Source organism: Acipenser ruthenus, chromosome 3 (assembly GCF_902713425.1).
Source record: "Acipenser ruthenus chromosome 3, fAciRut3.2 maternal haplotype, whole genome shotgun sequence".
NCBI classification, from domain to species: domain Eukaryota; kingdom Metazoa; phylum Chordata; class Actinopteri; order Acipenseriformes; family Acipenseridae; genus Acipenser; species Acipenser ruthenus.
In genome coordinates, this window is record NC_081191.1 from 106,221,831 (window position 1) to 106,248,795 (window position 26,965).

Consider the following 26,965-nt stretch of genomic DNA (forward strand, 5'->3'; position numbering starts at 1 on the left):
TAGCCCCAGCTGGAGACGACAGGTTGACGGAATCCCAGCATACTGGCAGGGTGGCAGGTTACAAGGATGTTCCAGTAAATAGGGTTCAAGATATAGCACTGATCTTTAATCAAATTGAATTCCCACATATTACCAATCCAATTGCACTGAGTAGGGCAGAAGTGCTAACCTTGGTGTCTTAATTTTGTATACACGGAGTCACGGGGGGTATTATTATTATTATTATTTAAATATGCAGCATGAAACAGTAACATTGAGTAAAAACGTTAACAATACACTATGCATTCACCCTAACTGTTAAACTCAAAAGAAACGTACAACAATATTTAAATCACCAAGGCTCCCTCCCCTCCCGCGATTAACCAATGACGTCATCGTCCTCCGGAACAACCTGCCGGGCTCTGAGTGACGTCATCCAGCCGACAACAACAAGAGGCGTTAAGTCAGCAGAAAGTCGTGTTGGGATCGTTTATTATGGCGAGCCATGAGATGAAAGAAACAGAGAAGGATACTGGAGATGGAAAACATGATGGCGTCGCAGCAGAACCTGTCTGCACTGAAACCAGGAGCAATGCAGACGTGGAAGATGAGAAAGCCGAGGGAGCGAGAGAGTCGGTTTCAGCGTCTTGGCTGCACTGTGACAGCTCTCTGCTGAGCCACATCCTAGACGCACTGACCTGGCGGAGACCGCTGTACAGCGTAGTGCTTTTCATCTGCACAAATGCACTCTTCTGGTAAGCCGCAGTAGATTATGCAGTGCACGGAACAAACTCATATATTGTTATTGTTTTTAAGCCAAAGCGGTTGAAACGAATAGAGATGATGTGTGCGCAGTCATTGTTTATCATTTTAAAAGCTGATTTAGGTTAATGTATAAACATATTTGCATTCAGCGGTTCCAAGCAAGAGAACGTGGCTGTTTTAGTTACCGTAGCCATATCGTGCATCATAATATTTTGATGCATGGTGTTTTGTTCTAAATAGGAACAAGGCCAAACGTGTTTTTTTTTTTTTTTTTTTTAATCAGACTTTCTTGTTGCTTATCATTTTATTTAAACTTACAGTAAAGGATGGGCACAGCAGTTGAGAATATGTTTCTAGTCTTTCTTCAAGTTTATTTTCTCTATCCATTTTCTAATCTGCTTCAGATATGAAAGCTGGGCAGTGGCAGGACAGCTTGCATGTAAGTGAATGGAACCCCAGCCTGGGAGGCATTGCTTTGGCAGGTGACAGGGTCTTTCAGATGAGAGTAGTGCTGTGTGCTGCGGCCCTATTGAACTGTCTTGCGACCCAAAGGGGTCCAGACCACAGCTCTAGATTAATGTTTAATTACAGCCCAAGTTTGAACTAACTGAAACCTGTCAGACAGCAACTCATTCAACAGCCATAAACCAGGGATATAAATTATTATTATTAGTTTATTTAGCAGACGCCTTTATCCAAGGCGACTTACAGAGACAAGGGTGTGTGAACTATGCATCAGCTGCAGAGTCACTTACAACTACGTCTCACCCGAAAGACGGAGCACAAGGAGGTTAAGTGACTTTCTCAGGGTCACACAATGAGTCAGTGGCTGAGGTGGGATTTGAACCGGGGACCTCTTGGTTACAAGCCCTTTTCTTTAACCACTGGACCACACAGCATCCTATATTAGAGCAACATTTTCAATCCCTGCAGCCAACAATAATAAGACTGCATTTTTTGTCAGTCAAGTTCTAATAGGGCTAGAGTGAGTCAGTGGAGTCAGATTTAGAAGTGTGTGTGTGTGGAGGGGGGTTGCATTATGAAAACGGGAGTCGTACAATAAAAGTCCCAAAAGAATAACTACTGTAGTACAATTAGAGGGGTTACAGTACATGTGGGTGTTAAATAGTACACAGTTTAAATAATAAATAGGCCTAAGTAAATAGAAAGAAACATCAACATATTAAAACCATGGCCGTGCTATATCTGTCTGTCTGTCTGTCTGTCTGTCTGTCTGTCTGTCTGTCTGTCTGTCTATCTTATTTATTTTATTTAGTGTGCCCAGTTATTTTACCCCCGATTTTCTCCCCATATTGGGATGTCCACATTTCCCTTACCGCAGCAGTTCCCCACACAGCTCAGGAGAACTGAAGGTTTAGTGGGCGTCCTCCGATCCCACCACCAACATTTTTTTTCTTCCAGATTGCCATCTGGCTGGATAATATACTAAAATATATCACAATTGTGCTTTGGTTCTATTTTATGGTTTATGGTGAATTGTTTTCATGACATTCTCCATTGGAATGTGCAACAGTATGGATGATAAATATCTCAGAGGCACAGTGAAGGGACGTGAAGGAGACTGCAGGGACGTGAAGGAGACTCGGCTAATAGTAGTTCTTACTCAGAATTATGGGTTGATTTAACCGTTTTGTTTTTAGTACTTTTTAGTTTTGGTTTTAAAATTATATCTTGCATGTTCAAAAAAAGGTTCCAGGTATGGGGAGCGCATATGTTTTTGTAGCTTCTGCAGTACTAGCACTAATTCAACAGATTGTGTCTGAAGTAAACTGTTAGTGATGCCAACTTTGTGTCTTCATTGTAATGGAAACTCCTCGGGCAAAATGGCAGCCACAGCTCTGTTGAAATCTTTTTTTACTGCACACGTGAGGTTTGTCTGTTTGCACACCTGTTGCTAGTCATACAGAATATGAACAATGGGGATTAATGCTATTTCTGCTAAGAAATAAATAATAATAATGATGTCTCTTTATATTTTCAGCCAATGTTATACAGTATATTTTAGAGCTGGTTTTTCACCGTCCGGAATGATAGAAACTGGGCATTACTACTGTATCAAGCTGTTTGACAGGAAAATGTGATCATTTCAATTTCAGTTTCATCTTCACGCACCAAAAAAACATGCCAGAGTTACATGTACATTTCCTGTAGTTCTATTAGTCCTTGCTAGGGGGGGCCAGATAATTCCTGGCTTCCAACATGGAATTTTTGCATGTAGCCTAAATCTTCTGGGTAATTTTTTGTCCTGTTTTTTTTTTCTGGGACACAAATGTATCTAATAAACAACAATTCTTAAAATCCATCACATGAAAATGTGGCGATTCAATTTTTAAGCAACATTATCTTTGTAGCAATCAAACCGAGTAGTCTGATCTATGCCTCTAGTTTGCTGTTTTTGTTCTATCTGTTGCCTTATTACCTGCTTGCTGTATTTATTTATTTATTTATTTATTTTTTAAATACTAGTAATCTAAATCAGTCTTGCTGCGCAATGCAGATGAATGAACAATAGACCTTTATAAATAATACATACAAAATGCATTGTGAAGTGAATTCAAACCATTTGGTATACATACAGATAGGCTGCCTGGAACTGGAACCGCGTGTTCTACTGTGTCAGTATCATGCCGCTGTTGTGGGTCTCTGGAAGTTATTAGGTGGTTCCTTATACTAATTCTGGATTTTGGGAGGCTGTGTGATGTATTTTTGGAACTTATTTAGACTTCAGACATTCAGTAACAAGGAATGTGTCTTTAAATAGTCAGCCTCTGAAAAATAGACTCTCCAACAGCAAGGTATTGAAATATCCACTGGCTGTCTACAGTGTGTACTTTAGTCTTATATATGTCTTCAGCCTTGAGGTGCAGTGTTTAGATTGTGTAGCAGCGATACAATGGTTTACACAGTGCCTTCAGTAGCCTGACTGCCTCTGCAGTGTTTGCTTGTAAGACAACACATAGTGCATGTTGGTCTTGTGCATGGTGTCATTATATACGGCTGTATTGTGAAACAGTACAAGTAGGGTTACTGATACATGTGTGCAGGATTGGCTGATCTGTCTCAGAGTGATATTGTACTCTGACAAGCCTGTAGTAATGCACAGTACATTACAAATCATATTTCATTACATCTCAATGACCAGTACAGTACTGCAGTAAAACAGCGGCTTTTATTCACTTTTAAATATATAACAATGTTTTTATTCTAAAGTGGCTTAGCTTTGTTTCATCAAAGCAGCAACTTTTCAGATGACTATTTTCATAAATGAATTATTGATTTAGCAGGAAACACATTTACCAGAAATCGTTTTACTTTTCATGTACAGCACAATTTTTTAGTGATACAGATCCAGTCAATATTTCAATTTACACTGTGTAAATTGTGGGACAACCACACAGACCTTACTGTACAGGTGTAATACTGAGTCAGGCATTGTGTACTAAGGCATGGGGAAGTGATGGAGATATATGGCAAACTGATTTGTCATTTTCATAATTTCCTTTTTCTCACAGGTTTGTGGCATTGACCTCCTGGAGGGTATATTACCTGATGGCATTAGCTTTGCTTGCCCTTCTCACAGTGCAAATGGTGAAGGATATTGCTCTGTCCAGAAAAAGAGGTAAGAAGCAAACTCCTAAACTACAGTGTGCCCTATATTACAAAAAGGGTTACTTTGAAACAGGAAGGAGGAATGTGCTAATCAGTTATCTGTCACTGAAATTCCCTGCAAGAAGAAAGAAGCTAGTTAGTTTGAATTTTAAGTAGAAACAAAAGCTATAAGCTGATCGGCTTGTAATAGGCCAGGTCAAAGCTCTCTGCATTCTTCAGATGTAATTCTAAAAAGAAAATGAGATAACTTGTTGTGTTGCTACATGGAGCATCTCTCCTGATGCAGTTAAGGACATGTCATTTGTTTATTTCAACATGACAGACATTTTGAAGACAATTGGGGGGGGTGTTTTATTTTTATTTTTGTATATTAATATGCTAACAAGGGACATTGTAATGTAATCAATTGTAAATGTATTTTACTCTTTACTCTTGTGTTAATGCATCCACTGCCCTTAATCTCTGTTGACACCTGTCCAAGATGCAAAGGTCTAGAGATCACAAAAAGCGCATATATATATATATATATATATATATATATATATATATATATATATATATATATATATATATATATATATATATTGTAAAGAGAAGCGATTCTTACATGTTAAGTCAGGACTCGTTCACTGTCTACTTTGTGCTTAAAACAGTAGATTTCCACCCAGGGATAGTTTAAACCAGGACAGTACCTGGATATTTTATTAGTTTCAGGGTTTCCACAAAATAAAGAGAACAACAAAAAACAAACAAACAAACAAAACAAAACCTAGCTCGTATTCGAGCCTAAACTAAACAGTCGTAGTTTTCCCTAAAATAAATACAGGACAGCTAGGCTGCTTACCAGTGGCAAAACATATAACCCCCCACTTGCACTTTCAATCCAAACTTAAACCAAATATAAAGAATACCTTCTAGTTCATAGAGTCTCAGTCCCTTCCACCATGAGGCCTTGGATCTAAGCACAAAGAGCCCTACCATCACGGTTTCCCTTGACTTTATCAAGGGGGTCATCAGACCCAGGTGCTTCACCTGCCTCTTGGTGCAGTGCATGCTGGTAAATGTAGTCCTGGTCTTTAAGTAGGTCCCCAGGACTACATTTCCCTCTGCCTCCAGTTAAAGTACCATCCTGGAATCTTGCACTAATGTATCTCCCCTCTACTACATTACCACAATATTTGAAGCTAGTTACTCTTGACAATTACTGTGTTTAATGGTCTATGGCTACAAACTGTAAGTACAGTACTGTTTATCAATAACATAAGCTAATGGATTCCAGCAGCACTGATTACATAGTTTGGTTAATCATACTGTTTATTGTATTAAAATAATACAGGTGCTATAATTGCCCAAATATATAATTATTATTATTATTATTATTATTATTTATTTCTCAGCAGACGCCCTTATCCAGGGCGACTTACAATCGTAAGCAAATACATTTCAAGTGTTACAGTACAAGTAATACAATAAGAGCAAGATAAATACAATGACTTTGGTTCAAGTAAGTACAAGTGTGACAAAATACAATTCAATAATACAGCAGATAACAGTGACAGTGATAGTTACATCAAGATATGATTAAATACAAAATACTACAGATTAAACACTTGGCAGATTACAGTACTCTGAAGTACAGGACTAAATGCAGTAAAATAGGGGGCAGACAAGAGCAAATAAAGCGCATTTAAGGAAGGGTGATAGTGTCCCAGGGGAAAAACAGACGAGTTCTACAGGTGCTGTCTGAAGAGGTGAGTCTTAAGGAGGTGCCGGAATGTGGTCAGGGACTGGGCGGTCCTGCCATCTGTAGGAAGGTCATTCCACCACTGCGGAGCGAGGGTGGAGAAGGAGCGGGCTCTGGAGGCAGGGGAGCGTAGAGGAGGTAGAGCCAGTCTTCTAGTGCAGGTGGAGTGGAGAGGTCGAGTGGGGGTGTAGGGAGAGATGAGGGTCTGGAGGTAGCTGGGTGCAGTCTGGTCAAGGCATCTGTAGGCTAGTACAAGAGTCTTGAACTGGATGCGAGCGGTGATCGGTAGCCAGTGGAGTTAGCGGAGTAGTGGAGTTGCGTGGGCAAAGCGAGGCAGAGAGAACACCAGGCGGGCAGCGGAGTTCTGGATGAGCTGGAGCGGATGGGTGGCGGACGCAGGGAGGCCAGCCAGGAGGGAGTTGCAGTAGTCTAGGCGGGAGAGTACCAAGGCCTGGACCAGGAGCTGGGTGGCGTAGTTGGTGAGGAAGGGTCGGATTCTTCGGATGTTGCTCAGGAAGAATCGGCAAGTGTGTGCCAGAGTGGAGATGTGCTGGGAATAAGAGAGGCAGGGGTCCAGGGTGACTCCAAGGTTCTTAGCGGAGGAAGAGGGAGAGAGTGTGGTAGATTCCAGAGGAACAGAGATAGAGAGATCAGAGGAGGGGGAGGAGGAGGGAAAGAAAAGGAGGTCAGATTTAGAGAGATTGAGTTTAAGGTGATGCGAGTGCATCCAGGAGGAAATAGCAGACAGACAGGTAGAGATACGGGAGGAGATGGTGGAGTCAGAGGTGGGGAAGGAGAGGAAAATCTGAGCATCATCAGCATAGAAATGGTATGAGAAACCATAGGATGCGATGAGGGGGCCCAGGGAGCGGGTGTAGAGAGAGAACAGGAGAGGACCCAAGACTGACCCTTGGGGGACTCCTGTTAAAAGAGGGTGAGGTGTGGAGGTTGCTCCACGCCAGGTTACCTGGTAAGTGCGGTTGGAGAGGTAGGAGGAGAACCAGGCCAGAGCAGTGCCAGAGATCCCCAGGTCAGCGAGAGATGATAGTAGAATAGAGTGTTCAACAGTGTCAAAGGCAGCAGAGAGGTCGAGGAGAATTAGGACAGAGGAGAGAGAGGCAGCTCGGGCAGACTTAAGTGAGTTGGTGACAGACAGGAGGGCGGTTTCAGTGGAGTGGGCAGAGCGGAAGCCAGATTGGAGAGGGTCGAGCAGAGAGTGGTTGGACAGGAAAGCAGAGAGCTGGCGGTGTACAGTCCGCTCGAGGGTTTTGGAGAGGAAGGGTAGGAGGGAGACAGGACGGTAGCTCTGGAGGGAGGTGGGGTCGAGGGTAGGTTTTTTGAGGAGGGGAGTGATAGAGGCTTTTTTGAAGGCAGAGGGAAAGAGACCAGAAAGTAGAGAGGTGTTGAGAAGGGAGGAGATGAAGGGAAGTAGAGCAGGAGCAGCAGCTTGAAAGAGGTGAGTGGGGAGGGGGTCCAGGGCACACGTGGTGGGTTTGTGACCCTGGAGCAGGGAGGAGAGGTCAGAGTCTGAGAGGGGCAAGAAGGTGGAGAAGGAGGGTGAGGAGAGTGTGGTAAAGGTCTAGGGCAGCAGGGAGTTTGGTTCTCTTCCATTTCTTTTCATCAGATCGCAGTGTGATTCTTGCCGAGCGGAGCGCAGAGGAGAGCCAGGGATGGGGAGGGGAGGGGCGAGCAGGTCGGGAGGTGAGGGGACAGAGGGAGTCGAGGGAGGAGGTGCGGGAGGAGAAGAGGGTGGAGGTAGCAGAGTCTACGGAGAGTTGTGAAAAGGCGTCGATAGGAGGGAGGTGAGAGAGAGCAGTGGAGGCAAGGACAGAGGGGGAGAGAGAGCGGAGGTTACCGCGAGAGGTGACAGTGGGGGTAGGAGGAGCAGGGAGAGGGGGGAGAGACAGAGAAAAAGAGATGAAATAGTGATCAGAGAGGTCCAGGGGGGTGACAGAGAGGGTGGAGGGGCAGCAGGCCCTGGAGAAGGTGAGGTCCAGTTGACGGCCAGCTTTGTGGGTAGGAGGGGATGGAGAGAGACAGAAGTCGAAGGTGTGAAGGAGAGGGAGGAATCCAGCAGAGTGGCTGGGGTTGGAGAGATGGATGTTGAAGTCACCTAACAGGACAGTTGGGGTAGACAGAGAGGGGAGGGAGGAGAGTAGAAAGTTGAGTTCATCCAGAAAGTGAGCGAGAGGCCCAGGGGGGCAGTACAGTACAATGAGCAGGAGTTGACAGGGAGAGGTTAGTTGGACTGCATGAAATTCAAAGGTATTAACAGAGAGTGAGGAGAGATCGGAGGGGACAGAAAAGAGTAGGGAGGGAGAGAGGAGAAGACCAGTCCCACCTCCCCGTCCAGGGAGACGCGGGGTATGGGACAGGACGTAGAGAGAGGACAGGGCAGCAGGAGTTACAGTGTTATCAGGGGACAGCCAGGATTCAGTGAGAGCAAGGAAATCGAGAGAGAGGTGGGAGGCAAAGGCAGAGATGAAGTCAGCTTTGTTAGCAGAAAAGTGACAGTTCCAGAGTGCACCAGAGAGTGTGCGGAAGGGGGGGGAGAGGCAGAGGGATGAGGTTAGAGGGGTTGGAGGAGCAGCAGCGGAGAGAGGGCAGAGGACGAGGGCGAGAGGACAGAACATGGATGTGAGATACAGTCATTGCAGGACAGGCAAGACAAAAGGCACAGTAGGAGCAGTGGGGTGGAGGGTACAGACCTGACTAGCAGATGGCTTCTACCAGAGCTCTGTTAGATTCGGATCTATTCGAACAGCGTCTCAGTGCAGGCCTCCCCTCGCTGGACTCCCACAGCTAGACTCCCACAGCTAGACTCCCGGCTCTTTTGTTGAGGCGCTTCAGTTTGCTGGCGCTTCTTGCTGGCGCCGAAATAGGCTGCTTGATTAAATGTTACAACTGCTTGGCAAAAGAACCAACTAAACTGTGTGGAAACAAATCAAATAGCAAATCAACTTCTAATCAATTTAACCACTCACCTGCTAATCACACACTAACTCAGCTAATTCAAACACCACCTTACAATGTTACCAATAATGTATAGTGTTTGGAATTACCCAAAAGGCATTTATTTATCTTACTGCATATTCACATTTAGTAAATAAAAGTCAATGTACTGTATGTAGGTCTTAGGCTTTAGAGTGAATGGGTAATTACAATCTGGGGAAGTTTTAAGCTTTCACTGTTAATGGCTGCAGGAAGGTTAAACCCGTAAAGCACTGAAGACTGATGATAAGTGGAAGGGGCTGTATTTTCAGTTTCAGTCTGCCTTTGTGTTTTAAACAATTCCTTCAATAGAGTTGGAGGATGAGGATAATTGCAATTGCAGACACGAGAATCTAAAGGTTTTGTTTTTTTAAGTATCCGTCTTCTTGATTTTCACAGGTGCTCAGTTGTGGCGGAGTCTCAGTGAGAGGTAAGTTCCTACTTTTGGTTTCAAGTCAAAGCATGTTGTGGTTAGGGGTGTAACAGTATGCGGCATCCGCTAGCGCTACCGGTATTCTGCACATGAGAAAATGGCAGAAAAGTTTTTTCATTTAATTGAAAATAGGAAAATCATTTGCAGTGAAATGGTAGAAGATGGGTTCCGTATTTGCCACTCATGAAAAAATACAGAGCAGTGAAGGTGAAAATACATGAAATGTATTTAACTACAATACCTTCGTGACAGTAAGCAGGAGCTGTGATGGTTGTATGTGAACATTTATGTTTTATTTTTTGCAACCCTCAGAAGCTTGAATGGGGTGCAAAACTACCCCAAAAATGTACCATGTGCATTTTGATTGACGATTAGTCCCATTTCCTGTGTCAGACAAGGGTTCTTGGTATCAAAATAAAGCTAATTTAATTGCCTGTGAGGATATATCTGGATATTTAAAGAGTTTTCAGATTTGTTCATTTTAAACACACTGGGGTGCGTTTGAACCCCTTGCCGCTGACAAAGGGTTGATTAAGAACACAATACATAAATACTGAGAAAATGTGAGAACTTACAGATTTTTTCAAATACTTTGAGATCATTACCTGTAAGAAAAATGTTATGCTAGACAACTGTAGATGAACCAAGATATTTGGTCACATTCTGAGTCTAGCACATTATAATACAGTCAGCACTCACATATCCGACCCGATAAAATTTTGACTTCAGTGATGGTTATATACGTGTGACGCAAATCTGATTATTTCATTTTGGCCTGTTCGAACCCTTGTCCGTTTTCCAGGGAACACAAAAAAGATACAATATCAAAAATACATAGCTGAAAGGACTGTGTTTTAAAATAAATAGGCTTCCATTTAGATGTAATGTATTGGTTTTGTTGGTAAAGTATTATATTTTCAACAGAAGTATTTTAATTCAGAACGATATGGTTCTGAAAATATCACTTGCCAGAAGAGACGACATGTGGATTGTAATACAGTACACACTTTTAAATCTGATACGTATTGTAACTGTAATATTCCACAATAAAAGATTGTGAAGGCCTTACTTTCCCCCATTGAATTAACTATAAAGCAAATGAAGTCACACAGTATTTAAAGTTATACATTTTGTACTGTGTGCATTTCAGGCAGAAACAGTACAAAAGTAGGCGTCACTTTTTTCAGTCCTTGCTATTGTAGTTTCTTTGCAATAAACAAAGTGGCAAAAGACACATTTTCATAAAGTAATGGCTTTACTGAGGTTTACTTATGACATTTTTTAGCTGTACATGCAAAGGGAAATTGTCAAATTTAACTTAAATAAACTCTTCAAAAAATACATGTGGAAAAGGGGACGTTGTACAAAGAAACGAAAACCAAAATGGTGGGTTTTGTTTTATTACTCTCCACATAACAGAAAATAGGATCGCAACAAAACAAAACATTGATCACTATACGTTACATTTACCTTGCAGGTTGAGCCAGTGTTTGGAGAACATTAAGCGTTTTCAATCCCCCGATTCTGACTCGCTTGCCAAATCTTAAGTTGCACTTTGTTGATCCTGCTTTTTATGTTAATCTCACACATCGCCATTTTAGAAACTGATGCAAGGCAAAACACGCTGTGAAACGTATTTCATTTTTTTATTATTTATTTATTTATTTTTAGTTTACTATGTAATTTGTGGCTGACACAAGTTTGCCTTTGAATTCATGCGCAGCAATGTTCATTTGAATATTCAGATTTTTTCAACCACCCCCTCCCAGTACTCAAGTCAAATGGTTGCTTATTACTGTACAAACCTTAGCCAGAGTCCTCAGAGCTGCCTTGAGCTATAGGGGACTTGGGGAATAGTTATAGCAACTTTCTTTATTATGCTTTTAGCCATCTTAGTTGTACCTCTTCTTCAGTTTTGCTGCATCATTCAGAAACAAGACTTATCAATCAGAAACTCAGGATCTGTGTTTATTACTGTGTCTGTCCAGCAGTGACAGAATCACCATGCTGTAAACTCAGGATCTGTGTTTATTACTGTGTCTAGCAGTGACAGAATCACCATGCTGTAAACTCAGGATCTGTGTTTATTACTGTGTCTAGCAGTGACAGAATCACCATGCTGTAAACTCAGGATCTGTGTTTATTACTGTGTCTGTCTAGCAGTGACAGAATCACCATGCTGTAAACTCAGGATCTGTGTTTATTACTGTGTCTGTCTAGCAGTGACAGAATCACCATGCTGTAAACTCAGGATCTGTGTTTATTACTGTGTCTAGCAGTGACAGAATCACCATGCTGTAAACTCAGGATCTGTGTTTATTACTGTGTCTGTCTAGCAGTGACAGAATCACCATGCTGTAAACTCAGGATCTGTGTTTATTACTGTGTCTAGCAGTGACAGAATCACCATGCTGTAAACTCAGGATCTGTGTTTATTACTGTGTCTGTCTAGCAGTGACAGAATCGCCATGCTGTAAACTCAGGATCTGTGTTTATTACTGTGTCTAGCAGTGACAGAATCACCATGCTGTAAACTCAGGATCTGTGTTTATTACTGTGTCTGTCTAGCAGTGACAGAATCACCATGCTGTAAACTCAGGATCTGTGTTTATTACTGTGTCTAGCAGTGACAGAATCACCATGCTGTAAACTCAGGATCTGTGTTTATTACTGTGTCTGTCTAGCAGTGACAGAATCGCCATGCTGTAAACTCAGGATCTGTGTTTATTACTGTGTCTGTCTAGCAGTGACAGAATCGCCATGCTGTAAACTCAGGATCTGTGTTTATTACTGTGTCTAGCAGTGACAGAATCACCATGCTGTAAACTCAGGATCTGTGTTTATTACTGTGTCTGTCTAGCAGTGACAGAATCGCCATGCTGTAAACTCAGGATCTGTGTTTATTACTGTGTCTGTCTAGGAGTGACAGAATCACCATGCTGTAAACTCAGGATCTGTGTTTATTACTGTGTCTAGCAGTGACAGAATCACCATGCTGTAAACTCAGGATCTGTGTTTATTACTGTGTCTAGCAGTGACAGAATCACCATGCTGTAAACTCAGGATCTGTGTTTATTACTGTGTCTGTCTAGCAGTGACAGAATCGCCATGCTGTAAACTCAGGATCTGTGTTTATTACTGTGTCTAGCAGTGACAGAATCACCATGCTGTAAACTCAGGATCTGTGTTTATTACTGTGTCTGTCTAGCAGTGACAGAATCGCCATGCTGTAAACTCAGGATCTGTGTTTATTACTGTGTCTGTCTAGCAGTGACAGAATCACCATGCTGTAAACTCAGGATCTGTGTTTATTACTGTGTCTAGCAGTGACAGAATCACCATGCTGTAAACTCAGGATCTGTGTTTATTACTGTGTCTGTCTAGGAGTGACAGAATCACCATGCTGTAAACTCAGGATCTGTGTTTATTACTGTGTCTAGCAGTGACAGAATCACCATGCTGTAAACTCAGGATCTGTGTTTATTACTGTGTCTAGCAGTGACAGAATCACCATGATGTAAACTCAGGATCTGTGTTTATTACTGTGTCTAGCAGTGACAGAATCACCATGCTGTAAACTCAGGATCTGTGTTTATTACTGTGTCTGTCTAGCAGTGACAGAATCACCATGCTGTAAACTCAGGATCTGTGTTTATTACTGTGTCTGTCTAGCAGTGACAGAATCGCCATGCTGTAAACTCAGGATCTGTGTTTATTACTGTGTCTAGCAGTGACAGAATCGCCATGCTGTAAACTCAGGATCTGTGTTTATTACTGTGTCTAGCAGTGACAGAATCGCCATGCTGTAAACTCAGGATCTGTGTTTATTACTGTGTCTAGCAGTGACAGAATCACCATGCTGTAAACTCAGGATCTGTGTTTATTACTGTGTCTAGCAGTGACAGAATCACCATGCTGTAAACTCAGGATCTGTGTTTATTACTGTGTCTAGCAGTGACAGAATCGCCATGCTGTAAACTCAGGATCTGTGTTTATTACTGTGAAGTGTTTCTTGTGCGTGTTCTTGTTTACGCTGCTCTTGTTCAGTTTTGTTATGAAATGTTCTCTGGACTGTTGCCTGCCACTTTCACTGATTGCTTATCTGACATGTCATAGGCTTAGAAATCTTTCTAGTAACTGAATGACCAAGCAGTGTACTTTGCTGTTCTCTTCATTGATACTGCTTCCAGACTGAGGGGCAGAGATGGGGTGGCAGCTGGGGGGTGTGTCTCCTTATAATGCCTCTGATTGGTTCTGGGTGGTGTTGATGTATTAGGTTTGTAAACTGATCATGGAACAATCCTGTTTCCTCATGAGAAAAGGAACAGCAACAGAGTTTCCCTCCTGGGTGCCTTTGTCATGCTTTTAAAAATAATTTCAAAACGTCAAATTCTTTGGTGTCTGTTTCCATAGTTTACCCTTCTCTGCCCTTGCTGCCACTTTCAGCAGTGTGGGGGTTTATGAATGGCAAGTTCAGTCTTCATTGGTCCAGAAAAAAAAAGAAAAAGATATTCAGCCTTTGTTCTACTGATTTACTTTTTACAGGAAACCCACAAAACAGTTTATATTTAAAAAAAAAATAAATAATTATATTTTAAAAAAAAACTAATATATATATATATATATATATATATATATATATATATATATATATATATATATATATATATATATATATATATATATATATATACGTTTTATATGAACTGAATTAAATTTTTGACTCTTTTGAGGAAGTGCCTAGAAGGGTTATTAGTCAGACTCCTATCCTTAATATTTAACCCCACAGATGGTCTGTTATAATCAGATTATGAGTTTGATGGTATTTATCTTTCCAGAAGATGCTATGTTAAGCATACAGTCTCACTTGTTAGAGTGTTTAATTGTGGCAGGCTAGCACTGCCTGTCAAACAGCCCACCAAACTGTTTCCCACTTTCACCTGCTACATTATGCTACTTTCTGGCTTCCCTGCAAGCATTGCAGAGTTAACAAAGTGTAATTGAGGAAGTTGTTATTGTGAGGCTGTTACAAAATCAACATGGGAGGGAACAGATTAGTCCTTGTAGTCAGGTTAGCTAAATATGTGGTTAGTATTTTATAGCTGCTGGGTAAACAAGACGCAGGTTCACTTGTGAAATCTGCACTAGAACATTGAATCCCACTACACAGGAATAGCTGTATCATTTCATTCTTTAAGTTGTTACAAAAAAAAACAAAAAAAACTGCTGAGCCTTATTTGCCATCAAAGGCACTGCTGTGGGGTCCAGGTGCTGTTTCTGTCAGACTTACACAGAGGGAATACTTTCCAGTTGCAATTACTGTTTCCTATCCTGTCTGCCTCATCAGTGCAGTTGGAATGTTGCGTGACTGACTTATTTATAGAAGCAGCCAATCAAAATAACTAAGCCTGAGCTTCATTGAAGACAAACACTTGAGCTGGAGACCGCTATACTGCTACACTGACTTTCTGTCAAGAACCCTTTTGAGGACTCCCACTTCAAATCCTGAATTAAGTCCAAAGAAGACATACAGAAGCAAGGAAGGGATACCTAGAGCCACCATACTCTTTCTACTAAAATAGACTGTTATATATTAATTCATAAACCAAGAGCCAGTGAAATGTCAGCTGGTGAAGACACTGGCAAAGGAGTGAGGTAAACTATGACATTAGTGACATTATGTATGTGCTGGCATGCTAACTTAAAGGCTTTTGTGAATATTACACCTAAAGAAGATAAGTTTCTACATATATTTTTAATGCACTTTGCTTTTTATCCTAAAACTAGGAGTAGCTTTTCTGTCTAAAACTCTGTTGACCAGAAGTGAGGTTATCTATGATGTCATAGCCAATTGTTCAAGGCATATTTTCTTGTTATTAATGAACTAGCAGCAGTGAAGTATCCAGCTTAGTTCAGTACATTTTATGTTTTTATGGTGGATTAGACCAGGAGTTAGAAATTAAAAACAAAGTAAAACAGCTGCTCTCTTTTGGTGAAATCTAGATGTGCCACAAAAATAATGTATTCATATTTTGTTTTATGCTTTCCACTATGAAAGGCGCTATATAAAATAAAGATTGATAGATTGATTGATTGATTAAAGTTAGAGCAGGCTGTTATCTCAGAAAAGATTCCGTTTACATTTTATTCAGAAAGGAAGTTCTTCAGAAGAAGTTACATTCTAATAGCGAAGTTATTAGGTGGTAGGACATGGGCTGACATCGCTATTAGATTGGTGGTTAAGCTTCCCCTGTTGAACATGCTGCAAGGTGGTGAATGGGAGAAGGAGACTGATCAAGCGACAGAGTAATGGAAAAAAGTGAGATATCGAGAGTAGATGGTGCTCTGATTGAGAGATCAGCCCCTGTTCAGAAAATCAGCTTTAGCTTCCCAGTTTGTTTCTTAATCTACTGGCATTTTTCATGTTGGGTCTGTAGTGTGTATCTCCAGGAGGCAGTGTGGAGAAAGAGCAGTACTACAACTGTCTGTGATGTTACTAAGCGCAGGAAAGTGATGGACAGATAACTGTACAAATCACAGATTCCAAATTCTGCTTCTCTAGTATAACTCAAACCAGCCTCTTGATGAAATGTCATCTTGGAATTTCAAAGCGCAGCAGATCAGTGGAAAGCAAATCAGTAGAAAGTGTATCAAACCCTCTGCTTTTGATGGTGTGGCAGAGCAAAAGCTTTGCACATAAAATGGAGTCTATATCTGTAACCATACAAGGCAGGCATTAGGACTGTGGTAGACTTGGGGTAGCCTGCTGCCCACAAGTAAAATTATGTTTTTGACATCAAAGCCTTAATTGTTAAAGAGAGAGGGCTTGATTGGCTTGGAATGTTTTATTAACAAGCTTCTTAAGCACAGCCAATCATAGCCTTTCTGTCCTCAACAAGTGGTTTATAAACTTGTTGATGCGCATACAAAACACAGAGTGGCCAGATGGTGTGCGAGTGCTGGAAGGGCACGAGCCCCTGAACAACAAACAGCCTTCTTTATCAGAGGTCACTGGTTCAATTCCATATGTGAACACTCTGTCTAGTAGTTTGAAGTTACCTGCTGGCTATGTCTGCTGAAGTACGTGTTCTAGAAACTAGCTTGTCTTGCTGATACCCTGTGTCACCAAACAGTACAGAAAGTCAAAGATTGTATTATTCTAGCGGGCTTGATGTAGTCTTTGGCTGGAGTCTTGTGAAGACAGTTGCATAGTTTGTATCAAAATTACCAGTTTCTTTATGTCCTGCTGTCTCTTTATTACAGTGTCTGCCATCTATCTGTGGAATCGTTTGTGTTTGTTTATACTGGGATTTACTAGCTACTTCTGTTATGTATGGCTGTATTTAGCACAGCAAGTTCTACTTTCTAATAGTAAACCTGTATTTGTTTTTGTTTTTTGTTTTTTTAAATGCACCCCCCCCCAACCATATGTAGCAGTACATTACACACGCAAAAACACACCCCTTGCATTTTGAAATCTGTAAGATGAAGAAAGATTGTCATGTGGTAGAAGGGATTGCCTCCAGAAACACTCTGGGGTTCAGGTGCTCTGAGCAGCACGCGGTCATGTGTCATGTCCAAGGGAAAGAGCCAAGTATGTGACTGAAATGAGCTGTAGCACCTGCTTCTCCACATCTGCAAGAGTGATGATTTGTTAAGGAGGAGGGCCAGGATGGCTTGCGTTAATTGATGTCAGTGGGCTGCCAGAGAACGAGGAAGAAATACCAAGAAAGGCTGTTGTGAATGATAGGCTTTCTGATGTATGTCAGTCGAGTCTGAAACGACATTTTCAAATATTCTTGAATTACTTTTACCTTTTCATTAATCTTCAACACCAACATTGCTTACTCTTTTACTATGTGCTTCAATATACCCTTTAGGAACCAGCGTTTGAAACTTTGTACAAAATGTTGATAGATTGAGAAAGCTGGATTAAAGTGTAACAGAACACCCTGCAAACTTTATAAGGGATGCATTACAATACTGTGTCCCTTGTTGTCTGTTTTGCAGTGTTATCTGTTTAAACAAATTGCAGATTTATTTTGATATTATTATGCTGGTTCATAAGTCAACTGGACAATACATTTCTTAAGAGTTACTCAATAGCGTTTGTGTGAATAAAATAACATACCAAAACTATTGTGACTATACAGAATGTGAAGCCACATTGTACGTGGCCCTTACCGTGAGGAGTCACTGTTGGCGGCGTGGCTTTCCCAAATAAAATGAAGTTATCCAAAAAGTGCCCCAGCTATTTCCTCTTGCTTTAAGGATTTTATTGGTATAAAATTGTCCATATTTGAGAACCACCTGTATATTTCATGATAAGTCTCCTTGGTTACATGTCTTATGATAGTTACATGAATGGTTACATGTCTTACTGCTGTGTACTAGTCTTCTCTGAGTAGTACACAGCAGTAGTAGAATCTGTTTCCCATTTTGAGCATCATTTATCTACATTTACTCTACAAACTCAAGTCACACGATTAAAACATTTTAATGGCTGCCTGTCATTAGCATATTATTTCAATCATTCTGTAACTGCATGTTGTTGGAATTTCCTTGCTGTATAATAATATGCTCCAGTCCCTTGGAAACAGAGCGGTGTGACAGCAGTCTGAGATGGTCGTCACCTGTTTATTATACTATTTATTCCAGATATTTAAGTATATATAAACAGGCGGATGTCTTGGGATGGATACATGCAAGTTAATAACAAGCAATAGACTGTCAGTGTAACACAAAAGTACAGATGGAGTTTGAAAACGTGTGTGCTGGTTACATGCAGAATCAATCAGACATTCTCAACCTATAAATTTACTGTACAACTTCAGGTGTGCAAATGGTAAGTAACATTGGGCACCTGTTTGTCAGTGTCAGTGGTGGTCACACTAAGACTTGGTTAATGATCCTAGTATAAGATGCATCTGGAATGAGAAAGATGGAAGGACTTCCTCCCTCCTCCCCTCATCTTCTCAGTTGTAATTTGCACTCAGTTACTGCAGCACCTGGAACTGAAGATAAGCAGGTGATTCTATCACATGCTCTGATCAGTATAGATTGACCTTAGCTTGGAGATTCACCCTAAGAATGTTACTGACAGGTTTTGTGAGGTCCATAGAGGTTTTCTCTTTTAGTCCTGGTTGATTCTTTGCTGGTCACTGTAGAGAAAGGGGGACGAGTTGCTTTTTATAGACTTCTCACTTCTGTAAACCTGACCAGAGTCAGTCTTACTGCAAAGTTGTTCACTCTTGTATTATACAGGATTTGTATGCACCAGTGTTGGAGATTAACACTACCTGCTATCCATTAACAGCACATATTCTCTAAGCTTTATCGAATTGTTCCAGTTGTTCTGCTATATACTAACTGTTGCACTAAGAACATTTTTGTCCTCTGCTCTTCCAAAAAGCTTGTGATAGTCAGAATATTTAATGCCTCGTGATCAGATAATAAAAGAAAAATGTACAAGTTTTCTTTTTTTTTGGGGGGGGGGTGCTTTGAGTGGTCATTCATTGGATGCATTAGTCCACCAGTATTATAATTTGAAACTCAACATATACTGTCAAATGAGCTCAATTCTGCCAACAATGTGTTCAGCATACATAAAAAACCTGAAGTCCTATTGTTATTAACTGTATTGTATTTATTTATCAGGGACACATGCAATTATTACATAGATTAGTATTATTACAAACAAGATGCATTGCATTTTTAATTTAGCCAGTAGGCTAATTTCCATTGACAGTCCTCGGGCAGACATTGATAACAACTGTAATAAATCTAGGAGGCTGTGTGGTCCAGTGGTTAAAGAAAAGGGCTTGTAATCAAGAGGTCCCCGGTTCAAATCCCACCTCAGCCACTGACTCATTGTGTGACCCTGAGAAAGTCACTTAACCTCCTTGTGCTCCGTCTTTCGGGTGAGACGTGATTGTAAGTGACTCTGCAGCTGATGCATAGTTCACACACCCGAGTCTCTGTAAGTCGCCTTGGATAAAGGCATGTGCTAAATAAACAAATAATAATAATAATAATAATAATAATAATAATAATAATAATAATAAATCTCCATATTACTTCTACTTTGAAACACAATTCAAATTCAAATACATCCTGAATACATTATTAATTGATTATGTTTCAACCAAGCCTTAAGACCTTCATTACTGAAGGAAGGGAATTCCAGTATAAAGTACCTCTACTAGAGAGAGCTGTTTGGGCAAAGGCTGTTCTACGCCTTTCCACTCTACAATTCCCACATACGGCTTCCCTTGTGAGACTATTAGTATCTTCAGAGAGCTTCTACATGAATTCATTTAAGGGTGGGGTACGTAATCCATGCAAAGTTACTATATCTATTAGAATATCATAGTTAATACTTTACTACAGTTGTAAATGGAAAACAGGAACTATTTTATGAGGCGGAATGTTATTTCCACATTTGTCTAATTTAAAATCACTTTTTTTACAGTGTGAGACATTGTATAATAGGAATAATGCACTCCAGGTTGTGTGTTGTTCTGGGATAACTTCACTTCCCAGGTGTTGGACGCCCAACGCGTGATGTAATTTATCCCAGCACAGCACGCGTCCTGTCGCGCATTATTCCTTTAATGACATGTAAGAGCCATTAATTGGCTAGTCCCTTGCATAAATAGATACTTCAAGTTAACACAAGAACAAAACAGACTGTTAAGTGGTGGGAATTTTAAATGCAGCATATGAATATAGCAGGGGTGTCATTGCATATGGCAAGGTAACGACACCGCTTGCCTAGCTCTCAAAGGGTGTAAATTAGGCAGCTATTTTAGGCTGTCTACTTTGAAAACAGCTGCTGCAGAGACCGTGCACTAATGCAACTGAACAAAAAGCATTCAGTGAAATCTGACAGAAATATAGAACTATTGCTAAGTACAGCAGCGCCAGCTGTAATTTATTCAAGCCAGGTTTAATGTAAGATGAGTTTTAAAACGTGCTGTGTTTTAGAAATGAGACTAACCTTGTAAGAAGGAAGTCATCCTGTTACTATGGGAACTGGCAGTTGGTGGCTGATCCATGAAAAATCTATCTTATTTGGAGAAGCAAACAATGATTTCAAAGTTTTTTTTTTTTAATCTTTGATTATCATGTCAATAGTCTAAAAAGTCTCCTGGGAAGACATTATTACAGTTAAGGAAGGGTTTATTACACTTTTGTTTTTTGTTTTTTTTTACAGTACCTTTTGTTTCAGCCAAACCTCACCACCTATTTTGCCTAGTTATGTAAAGAAGCTATGTAATTCCTTCCAGCATTCTCAGTGTATTCATTTGTCAGTACTCAAGGGGCCTTGGCTGATACTAAGATCTGAGTGTTTGAGCCGGAAACCTCGGTGTGTGAAAATGTTGTAAAGTTTGCTTCATAAAAAATGACATCACCTGAGTGAAAATCAAATGAATGACAAGTGGACTTTTGATGTTGTTGGTATGCTAATGAGAGGTACAATACCTGTATGAAAAAGTTGGTAACCTCTCCTTTTAATAATAATTCAAACAAAAAAAAAGTGAGTAGTGTCGAATGAACATACATCAGTCATACCAGACTCAGTTATCTGATAATTTATCATCTTCTTGAGACCTATATATACAGTATAATACTACATTTTAGTTTTTCAATAAATGTCATTTTCAGTTGGTTTTAACCTGAAGCTAGTGTTTGAATTGCTGGCTATATTTCAGTAACTGTCTTTTAGGAGTTAGCTCAAGAAACAATAAACAGCAGTAGAACAATAGCAGTATCCATGTGCAGCTTTAGTTAGGCTTTCGGTATCCTGTCAGATTCCATACACACTCTCTCTCTATTGTGTGTTGCTATTAATAAGCCTTACAGATTCCTGAAGATCTTGTGCTTGCTCCAAGGCAGAGACTTTTAAAGAACTCTTCGGACATTCACAGCCATTTGTATTTCACCTTTAAAGTTTGTAACCATGATCCAGACAGAGGAATGGCTAATATAACTTCAAAAGCGTCTTTTTAATATTTAGTTTTTTAGGTAGAGTTGAATGCACAACTTTCCACTGTTCACTGTACACAATTATTCAGATGAACATAACTACCAATATTGTCCAAATAACTGCATTTTTTTCTGCTGACCATATGATACAGATTTTTTATCCACATTGCCATTGTGCTTAATTTATTCAAACTGCTCCAGAAGGTATATTGATGTTTTGGTAAAATGAGACCTTCATTTACAGTGGCACTCCCACTAATGCAGTAGTCAGTGGGTATCAGCAGCTCCTTAAGGCGGATTAAATCAATATTAAGTATGATCCACCAACAACAAATATTGACCAAATATTTGTGAAGTTGGCTGGCTGATGTTGGATTTTGTTACTGTGGTGTACTGGAGGCTGGCATTCTGTGTTTGTGAGCTTGTATAGACAGGCTGCTGCACCTTTAGTGGGCCCAGCTATTGCTCAATACTTTCAGATCAAGCTAAGTCACAGTTGTACCAGTTGTCTATGACAGATCAATGTGACCGAGCATGTCAGGCTAATGCTAAGGGATCATGTATCACATCCGAGTGGACATTACTGTAAACAACGGATCAAGTAACCTTGAAAACAGGGAAAGTTACAAATTACTAAAAAGTTTAACTTGGGCAAACCTCTTCCATAGTCTGTTTGAACAGCTCTGTAATGCTCTTAACAGTTCTGTAGTTTTGTCACTATACGGCTATTTCAAGGACATCCACTACTAAGTCTGACATTGATTTGAGTGTCTTCTATTTATAATGTCCATTCCAGAGTCCAGGTTTTATGTCTGGACTACTTTTATTTTTTATAAGATACCGTTCATAAAGCGACGTGTGTCCAGCAAATCTCTTGGCAGTGTCTGGCCATCCATCTGGCCTAACTCTTAGCATCCATTTGTCAATTGAATTCACCAGGGAAATTAAATGAGCTGGGTTCACAGTGCTGTAGGCATGTAGTAGTTGTCAACATGGTGGCTGAAAACCCCAACTCCCTGGCAGAGGGATAACACTCTCCAGCCTTACTTATTTAAAGCTATCATTACTTGTTTTTAAATGTGTATTATTGTATGGGGGATGTAAAGTAGCATGAAGAACCCTTCATTTGACTTTGCATTTTAAATCAACGGTCATACTTTATAATGTGGTTGCTGTTGAGAATTTGTTTACAAACTATTCTGTGGTTATGTTTTTTTTTCCACTCATTATGCTGTTTTGCTGTTGTTTCCAGCTGGCAAGTAATCGATTCCAGACAGGAGAGCAGGCCTGGAGACGTTCAAGTTGTTTCTGAGTCATGGATGAGTTGTAGTTTATTCTTCCAGGAAATGTCCTCCTTTAAACAGCAAAACCCTGGCAAAGTAAGTCCTGAACAACATCTCTCAATTTCTTTACAGTGAAATTGCATCGTATCTGTACTGGAATAGGAGGAGGAGTCATACTATACATACTGTAGGCAGGAGTTTTGTGCTTTTCTGAAGTACAGCGTAATGTAAATAGCATCACCCAAATGTATTTGAAGTTGTTAAATAGCATTTTTTTAAATGTTATCATTATTTAAAAACATGAATAACACCAAGTTTCATTCAACCCCCAATCTGTAGGCTACTGGATTTTACAATATAATCTGGATTAGATTTGTTTATTTTGAATATACTTGAAATTACTGACAGTATCACAATCTGGGGCTATAAAGCAATGTGTACTGTATGTCATGTTACTGTTTTTTTCTTAAACACTCAGGTTTTTATTTTTTACATATAAATGGTGTCTTAAAAACATTTTAAGCACACATTGTCTTTGAAGGTCTATTTATAATATATTATGATTGATTGCAAATCATCTGTTGACTGGTTTCACAAACCAAGATTACCTCTTGCAGTGGAACTTTCTAATGTTACATTAGTCCAAAATGAATGCAACTCGAGGTCTGTGACACAAGCTGTACATGTCCAAACATTAAGAAATCTCAAACTCATGTGTACAATGCCATGCCCTAATTCACCTCTAGGCTGTTTAATATGTAAACTGCTGTTTAGATACAGACTTCCCCTGACTTTCCACAGCTTACCCTGTACAGTCCATTACACACACATGTGTTATACGAAACCTGCTTTTCTTTGTCTCTTCAGTTTTGCCTTCTCGCCTGTAGTTTGTGCACATTCTTCGCTGTCCTTGGTCGTTGCATTCCAGGAGTTCTAATTTCCTATTTTGTATGTAAGTACCTTTTTAAGTGCATTACATGATGTATCGAACAGTTCATGTACATATAGTATTGGAACTAACAAGATATCTCAACAACAATTGGTTTACTAAAAAAAAATGTTTTAGGTCATTCTTAAACACATTTTTAACAGAGCAACAAAAAAAAGCATGAAAACATGACATGATTTTTGGACATGGAAAGACAACTTTCAAGTTGATTTCCTTGGGAATTTCCTGCATTCTGATTGGCTGCTGACATCCCAATCCCATATGGTTAAAAGAGTGCAACCAGTGGCTCGGATCTCATTTCATTCAAGTCAGGAACATCCCACTTCCATATCCATACACCGCAACCGCACAGTAACACGCTTATATATCCATACACCGCAACCGCACAGTAACACGCTTATATATCCATACACCGCAACCGCACAGTAACACGCTTATATATCCATACACCGCAACCGCACAGTAACACGCTTGAAGGAATGGGTTGCACCTCATGCCTCACAACGCATCAGATAAGTACAACCCAAGCCTTTATGTTTGTTAGGATGTACATTTAAATTTAAATGTTTCAATTAAAAAAAAATATTAACCTTTTTTTTTTTTTTAATCCCCTTTTCATAGTGCTGTGCGCCTTTGTATGGCCATTGTTGTCATCTCATGAGTTTGGTCAAAAATTGTACAGTAGGATCGAACCAGTTCTGCAGAAGCTGGATTTTGGCATTGGAGATTTTCTCCAGAAGCTAAAAGAAAGACACGGTGAGTATTTTACTTGGTTAAAGCTGAACTACTTGTTTGTAATTTGCATCATTGATACATTGGAACATACATAAATAACAAAATGCAGCAATGCATCCTGTTTCTGGTGCCCGGGAAGCAGCTTTCTGAAAATAGTGATTACTTTTGTATTTGCTTATGTCAACTGTAAACTACTTTTATTTTTGGAAAATATGCTCTTAAATTGACTTCCAGTTATTACAAAGTATAACTGATTCCACTGTTCTTGAACGTCTCATCCTAAATGACCAAATGGGAATAGGGCTTATTGTGAAATAAACATGTTCTAAGGGCTAGGGGCTACCATGTGTAGATTGCAACAGTCTCAGTTATATTTTTGCTCATTGTCTTCTAGACAGAGAACCTGATTTAGACCCTTCAAAAACTGTATAATACTGTATACTGCACACAAGAGAATTCCACAAACCATATTGTACTATATCTTTTTTTTTCTTTTAGAAAAACAAAATGTCAAAAGTACTGAAGACAACAGTGAAGCTGAAATATCTGCCTTTTGTCCTAAGGTTTGTATTCTAAGCATATTGAAAATATATTAACACAGCCAGATAAAACCGTTCCCTGTGAAACATCAGCCATTTATGGAGCTTTATGTGAGGAAACACCTGACAACCCAAGCACTTCCTGTCTTACTTGCTTCAATATCTATCAGATCTGCTGTCTTTGTGACTGAACTTGCAACCTGGAAGTGGTGCTTCTGTATATTACAGAATACAATTGTACAACAGATTAATAAGCCATGTGAGTGTCATCCCATTAATCAAAATGTGCTTCATGTAGCAAGTGTTTCTATTTCTATATTTTCTATAATATATAGGACCTGTAATCGTAGTGATGCTGGGCATTCTCTGTGCTCCTAGTTCCTCCCTGCGATGTATCGATTACTTTTGCTCTTCATGCCTGCCTTCTTAACAGCAGGAGCTTTAGAATGGAACCTATGTAAATATTTCCTTCGTCTCTGTATAGATGAATCCCTTGACCATGTGCAAGGAGCTCTCAGTATCTGACACAGAGGCATCTGAGGTGTCTTGGACTGACAATGGAACATTCAACCTGTCTGAGGGTCATACTCCTCAGACAGAAAATTCAGATGGTAAGTCATGTCTACATTTTTTAAATTTAGTATTATTATTATTATCTGTATAATAACTGAATGAATCATGATGGAGTTCACCCAAGCCAGTGCTAATGGAAATTTGGAAGTGCACCATTAATAAAATGTGCTAAATATGTAAGTAAGAAATTTGAATTAAACTTTATAAACAGTTTTTTTGGAACCATTGATGCTGTTCCCTAGCCTACTGTTCTCTGTCGACCAATGTCATTTGCCAAAACAGAAAGGACTTGCATTAAACTTGATTAGTTTGTATTTAATCTGCTTATCTGTGGATTACAGATCTTGACCGACCAAGTGACCATGAAGAAATCTTCTCCAGTGGGCTCTCCGAGTTCCCATCTCTGGACAATGGAGCAGAAACGAATGGCGACGACGAAGACTTGAGCATTGGCCTCCCCACTCCCCGCAGCCGAACCAGGAAACCAGGGCAGGAGCAGACAAGCGGCAGTGAGGGGCGATTGTCATTTCCTCCGAGTGGCGATCGGACCCTTGATCTCGTCAATGCCATGGCAGGAGAGGTAATTGCTGCTGCGGTGTCTGCAGCCATTAGAGAACAGCTACTTCCCTCCCATTCTGAGACACCCCCTCAACCCACTGCACCGGCCATCAGCTCCAGTGAGGAAACGGATACTGAGGATGCAGATGACTTTGAACTGCTGGACCAGTCTGAGCTGGAGCAGATTGAGAGCGAGCTGGGACTGGCACAAACAGAGGCAGAGACGAAAAAAGCGAAACCCTCAGGCTTTCTTTCCAATCTGCTCGGAGGCCATTGATCACATAAATGCAGGTGGGGCAGGGAGGGTTGGGAGGGAAAACGTGAAGTGACCATGCATAACCCACAGAAGGATATCTAGAAATTAAGAAATACGCTTGCTATATATTTGTTTTACACAGGGCTGAATCATATTTGAAATTATTGTGATTTAGGAACGGTAAATGTATAGATTTAGGAATCTGTGTTAAACAATGTGTTTCAGACGATTTGGGAGTGTAATTAATGTTCCATCTGATGTCATTAACATTTTGTATCTGACTATTTATGCCTTGTTAAAATAGCATGAATTGAAATAATGTCAAATGTGGTTTCACAGGTTTAATTACCAAATGGATGTTTGTTTACTTCTATTGCGAAATGTGAACATCATGGAGTCTGTATCCATATATCAATGAACTGGCAGAAACTAATTTCAAACCATTTTACTTCCTCAAGAATGCTTGTCCAAAATATGGTATGTAAATTTAGGAAACCTTTTTTGGGCAATATGTTGACAATCAAATACTTTTAAACCACTTT

At 40.1% G+C, this 26,965-nt stretch overlaps 1 protein-coding gene across 2 annotated transcripts; it reads left to right on the forward strand.

Annotated features, from left to right (window-relative positions):
• Positions 1 to 351: 351 nt before the first annotated feature.
• On the forward strand, positions 352 to 26,448 carry LOC117395047 (reticulophagy regulator 1-like). 2 transcript variants are annotated; one of them, XM_033993897.3, is made up of 9 exons: positions 352 to 734; positions 4,278 to 4,384; positions 9,509 to 9,539; positions 22,783 to 22,909; positions 23,681 to 23,765; positions 24,384 to 24,518; positions 24,996 to 25,060; positions 25,521 to 25,647; positions 25,951 to 26,448. In XM_033993897.3, exons 1-9 carry the CDS (start codon positions 475 to 477, stop codon positions 26,442 to 26,444), a joined length of 1,431 nt encoding a protein of 476 aa, XP_033849788.2. In that variant the 5' UTR covers positions 352 to 474; the 3' UTR covers positions 26,445 to 26,448. The 2 variants fall into 2 exon arrangements, with proteins under 2 accessions (XP_033849788.2, XP_033849789.1); XM_033993898.3 differs by lacking the exons at positions 352 to 734; positions 4,278 to 4,384; positions 9,509 to 9,539 and adding an exon at positions 14,685 to 15,197.
• Positions 26,449 to 26,965: the final 517 nt, after the last annotated feature.

What these genes read in the sequence shown, in the direction of transcription:
- LOC117395047 (XM_033993897.3), top strand. Translation starts at nt 475, where the DNA reads ATGGCGAGCCATGAGATGAAAGAAACAGAGAAGGATACTGGAGATGGA. An exon ending in TGGCGGAGTCTCAGTGAGAG is followed by an intron (nt 9,540 to 22,782) that starts GTAAGTTCCTAC and finishes TGTTGTTTCCAG; the next exon opens with CTGGCAAGTAATCGATTCCA. An exon ending in TCTAATTTCCTATTTTGTAT is followed by an intron (nt 23,766 to 24,383) that starts GTAAGTACCTTT and finishes CCCTTTTCATAG; the next exon opens with TGCTGTGCGCCTTTGTATGG.